The 3,480-nt window shown below is 42.7% G+C and overlaps 1 protein-coding gene across 1 annotated transcript; it reads right to left on the minus strand.

Annotated features, from left to right (window-relative positions):
• Window positions 1–458: 458 nt before the first annotated feature.
• LOC145350549 (putative G-protein coupled receptor 139) lies at window positions 459–2,082 on the minus strand. Its single transcript, XM_080199749.1, has 2 exons — window positions 2,013–2,082; window positions 459–1,363 (listed from the first exon to the last, which is right to left on the minus strand). The coding sequence occupies exons 1-2, from the start codon at window positions 2,080–2,082 to the stop codon at window positions 459–461; spliced, it is 975 nt and encodes a 324-aa protein (XP_080055875.1).
• Window positions 2,083–3,480: the final 1,398 nt, after the last annotated feature.

Consider the following 3,480-nt stretch of genomic DNA (forward strand, 5'->3'; position numbering starts at 1 on the left):
CTTATATAGTTATTTATCCCAAATGAAGTGCTTGAAAATGTAGTCATCCTTGTAATGTAGGAAATGTGCAGCCAATTTGTAACCAGCAACTTCAGCCAAACAAGGAGAGAAATGATTGGACAAGTGGATTTTCGTGAAGTTGGTTGAAGTCTAAATATTGGCCAGGAGACTGGGGAGAAACTATTTCTCTTCTTCAAACTAGAGCCATGGGATCTTTTCCATCCAGCTGAGAGATCAGACAGGACTGAGTTTCTCAGCCCAGCTGAAGTGTAAGACAGACAGAGCAGCTCTAGCATCGTTACTGTGCAGGAGTACATGACATTCTGATACAGAGCTGAGATTATTAGCATGCACTGAGCCAATATTGACACATTGAGTACCAATTCTGAGCCCGGCTTTCAGCTAGAATTCAACTCATTGTTGTGAACCTTATACTAACTCAACACCACTTGTTTTGACTATTTGACACATTTAATAATCACAGAAAATGGATACATTACTGCAATTCTCAACTTCTGTCTGAATTTAGTCTGGGCTAGTGCATAAATACATGTGTTTGAACAGGAGCTTAGCAATTGGAACATATCTCCAGTGTAGTCTGCGATAAGTAAGGGATCCGAGTATTGATCTGCCTTGTAATGACTGTCTGTAATTCTGGAAATGAGGAAAAATACAACATATGGCATCCACAGCACGATAAAAGCACCAGAAATGGAGAAGAGTAAAATGATGGATTTCCTTCGGCTCTGTATCTCTGGATCATCGCTGTTCTGGATGTTGCATTGACCTTGCAGTGCTCTGCGGGTTCGATTAACCAGCACAATGTGTCGCACAGTCAGAGCATTGAGAAATAAAATCAGAAAGTACGGCAACAAGGGGTTTAAAACTGTGTCAAACCAGTCATAAGTGGCCCATCCTGGCAAAGTAAAGTAAGTTGCTTTGAATTGAACTCCCCACTGCACATTGTTAATTACATAGACAGGCTCAAAAGCAAAATACAGAGGGATGTTTTTGAAACAAAACACAACACACACGGTCACAATAATCACAGCTGCAGTTTTCTCTCTGCAATACTTCTGTCTGAACTTCTGACAACAAATAAGGACAAAGCGATCGACAGTGAAAGCCACCGTCAACCAGACAGAGCAGTCAACAACCACATAGTTTATAACCTCATTAATTCTTATCATGGAAGTGTAGTTAAGAGGTGAGCCTGGAAAATAGTAACTCAGCAAGTAATAGATGATCACATTGAAAATAATGACCAGCAGGTCCACTGTTGTCATACCCACAAGGTAAAGAGTGATCCCTTTGGATAGACCACAACCTCCTCGGGACAGGATCACAATTGTCAGAAAATTTGCTGCAAAGAAAAGAGCAATAATTCCAAATTAGTTACAGAGCATTACTTGGAAATGACAGCACAGAATCAGGTCACTCCCTGTCGCAGTTCTGTTCTTCTATGACTTTTTCACAAGGGATCTTCTCACCCTAGTTCACCTCATCATGTCAAGATATTCCTTCATTTCCTCCTTTCACATGATAATATTCTGTCTGCCTGTGGTAATACCATCAGATCAACTTGAAAAAAATCACCTCTCAAAGAAGGAAACATTGACAGCATGATCTGAGAAATTACAAAAGGGTTTACCTTCAACCGTCCTGATATTTATATTGTGCAAAGATAAAGTTGACCAATCAAAGCAATCAATCCCAATCAATGTGTCTACAACAGTCCCAGGCATGACACAAGGAAACCCCTCCCCTTCCCCTCCCCTTCCTCCACAAGATGGAACATTTACCCTCCCAAACTCCTCATTTGCTACATCTCAAAGTGTCTCTGAAATAAATCAAGTGAATCTAGAGCAGAAAGTTGCTGCCTATTGAAGGAAGAGCGGGAACTGGATTCAGCATGAAGAGGGAAAGTTTCAGCTTTTAGACATTGAGAAATCCCCTAAGAGAACAGAGTTAAAGATTGATTGGAAAAAAAGCCACCAGTTTCAGCTTCTTACCGGGAACTCCAGAGACTGCAAGAAAATGATAATAAATGAAAGCTGTCTGTTCAATTGTTGCAAATTCCATTTTCAAACAGAGGGGACGACACCAAATGGTAAGAACAGAGCTAAAGCAGCAGAGTCTCTTCATTTAGTGACACCCCCCTTTATATAAAGAAATTGAAACCTCCTGTGATCCCATTCCCTTTCAAAGGGAGCACAATCAGTTCACGGTCTCTGAACAAACAGGCATTATTGATTTTAACAGTTATCAGACAATACAATATTCATCAACACACGAGGGTTGAAGGCAAAACAATTTCAATTTAAGAAGAATGGCCCAAATCGTCCCATTTCCTGTGTGGGAATTATGGTGTGGAACAATGTGGGAATTGACTGGGAAGTTTAAACTTCTGATGGACAATTCTCCTGCCTTCCTGGACCCTGTGTGAATATCTCCAATACTGAGCGAGGGTCAGAGGCTTCTGACAGTTCCATGGATTAAATAGATAGTTACCCAGGAAACGAGAGACAGATTAAAACCTGGTCTAACACTTGGATAACTACACAACTGTCAGAACTACACTCTTTCACCTGTGGTCAAATGGACTGGCAGAACGGGCAGTTCAAAGGTTCAAAAATGGCATGAAGCAGCAATTGGTGGCATCAGTGGGGACTAAACTAGCATGATTTCTGTTTGATTACAGGATCACGCCATACACAACAACATGTGCTGCCACAGCAGAGCTGTTAATGGGACACAGGCTTCATAAAAAGATTAAGCTGCTGCCCCCTAACTTGATGGGGAGAGTGCACCTAAAAACAGAAAAGAAACTATGATTCTGCAAGGCCAGAAAGAACTTCCACAACGGGTGGTCTGATATACATGAGAAACTTCGGGGATGGTCCCAGTTGCATCCCTGATATTGTTATGGAGAAAATGGGACCAGTATCTTCCGATAACAAAGTTCAGGGTAAAACTTCAAAGAATGCCTTGGACCATCTCAGAGCCAGGGAGCCCTTGCCCGAGCCAACCTCTCTGCTGGCCATGAAGATGGCCACTGCCAGTGTCAGCCCCCAGCATGAAGCTGACTCTGAGTTAGCCCCTCCATATAGTGAGGGTATGGACTTGGAGATGGGGCAAAAGAAGTCGGCCTTTGGGCTGAGTAGGAATCTGCAATCAGTAATCCTGTGACATTTCCTCTGTTTGGCTACACCACCTGACCCAACCCCGCCTTTGACTGACCTCAGACGATAACTGAATGATGGAATAGACCCCCTAGCAGGAGGGGTGGTGGGAAAGACAGGGACCTAAATTTGGAGGGATGTTATGATAGCAGCAAAGGCCATGTGGTTTCATGAATAGATCTCCCCGTGGGTTTCTTAGAATATGAGATTCCCTATCGAATGGACAGTGGCTCTCCTAATGAGAAATGGTCAGTGGGAGTTTTGAAACCTGCTGCTCAATCTTGGCAGCCATTGAAGG

Source organism: Carcharhinus amblyrhynchos, chromosome 12 (genome assembly GCF_965287045.1).
Source record: "Carcharhinus amblyrhynchos chromosome 12, sCarAmb.v2.hapA, whole genome shotgun sequence".
Lineage (NCBI taxonomy): Eukaryota > Metazoa > Chordata > Chondrichthyes > Carcharhiniformes > Carcharhinidae > Carcharhinus > Carcharhinus amblyrhynchos.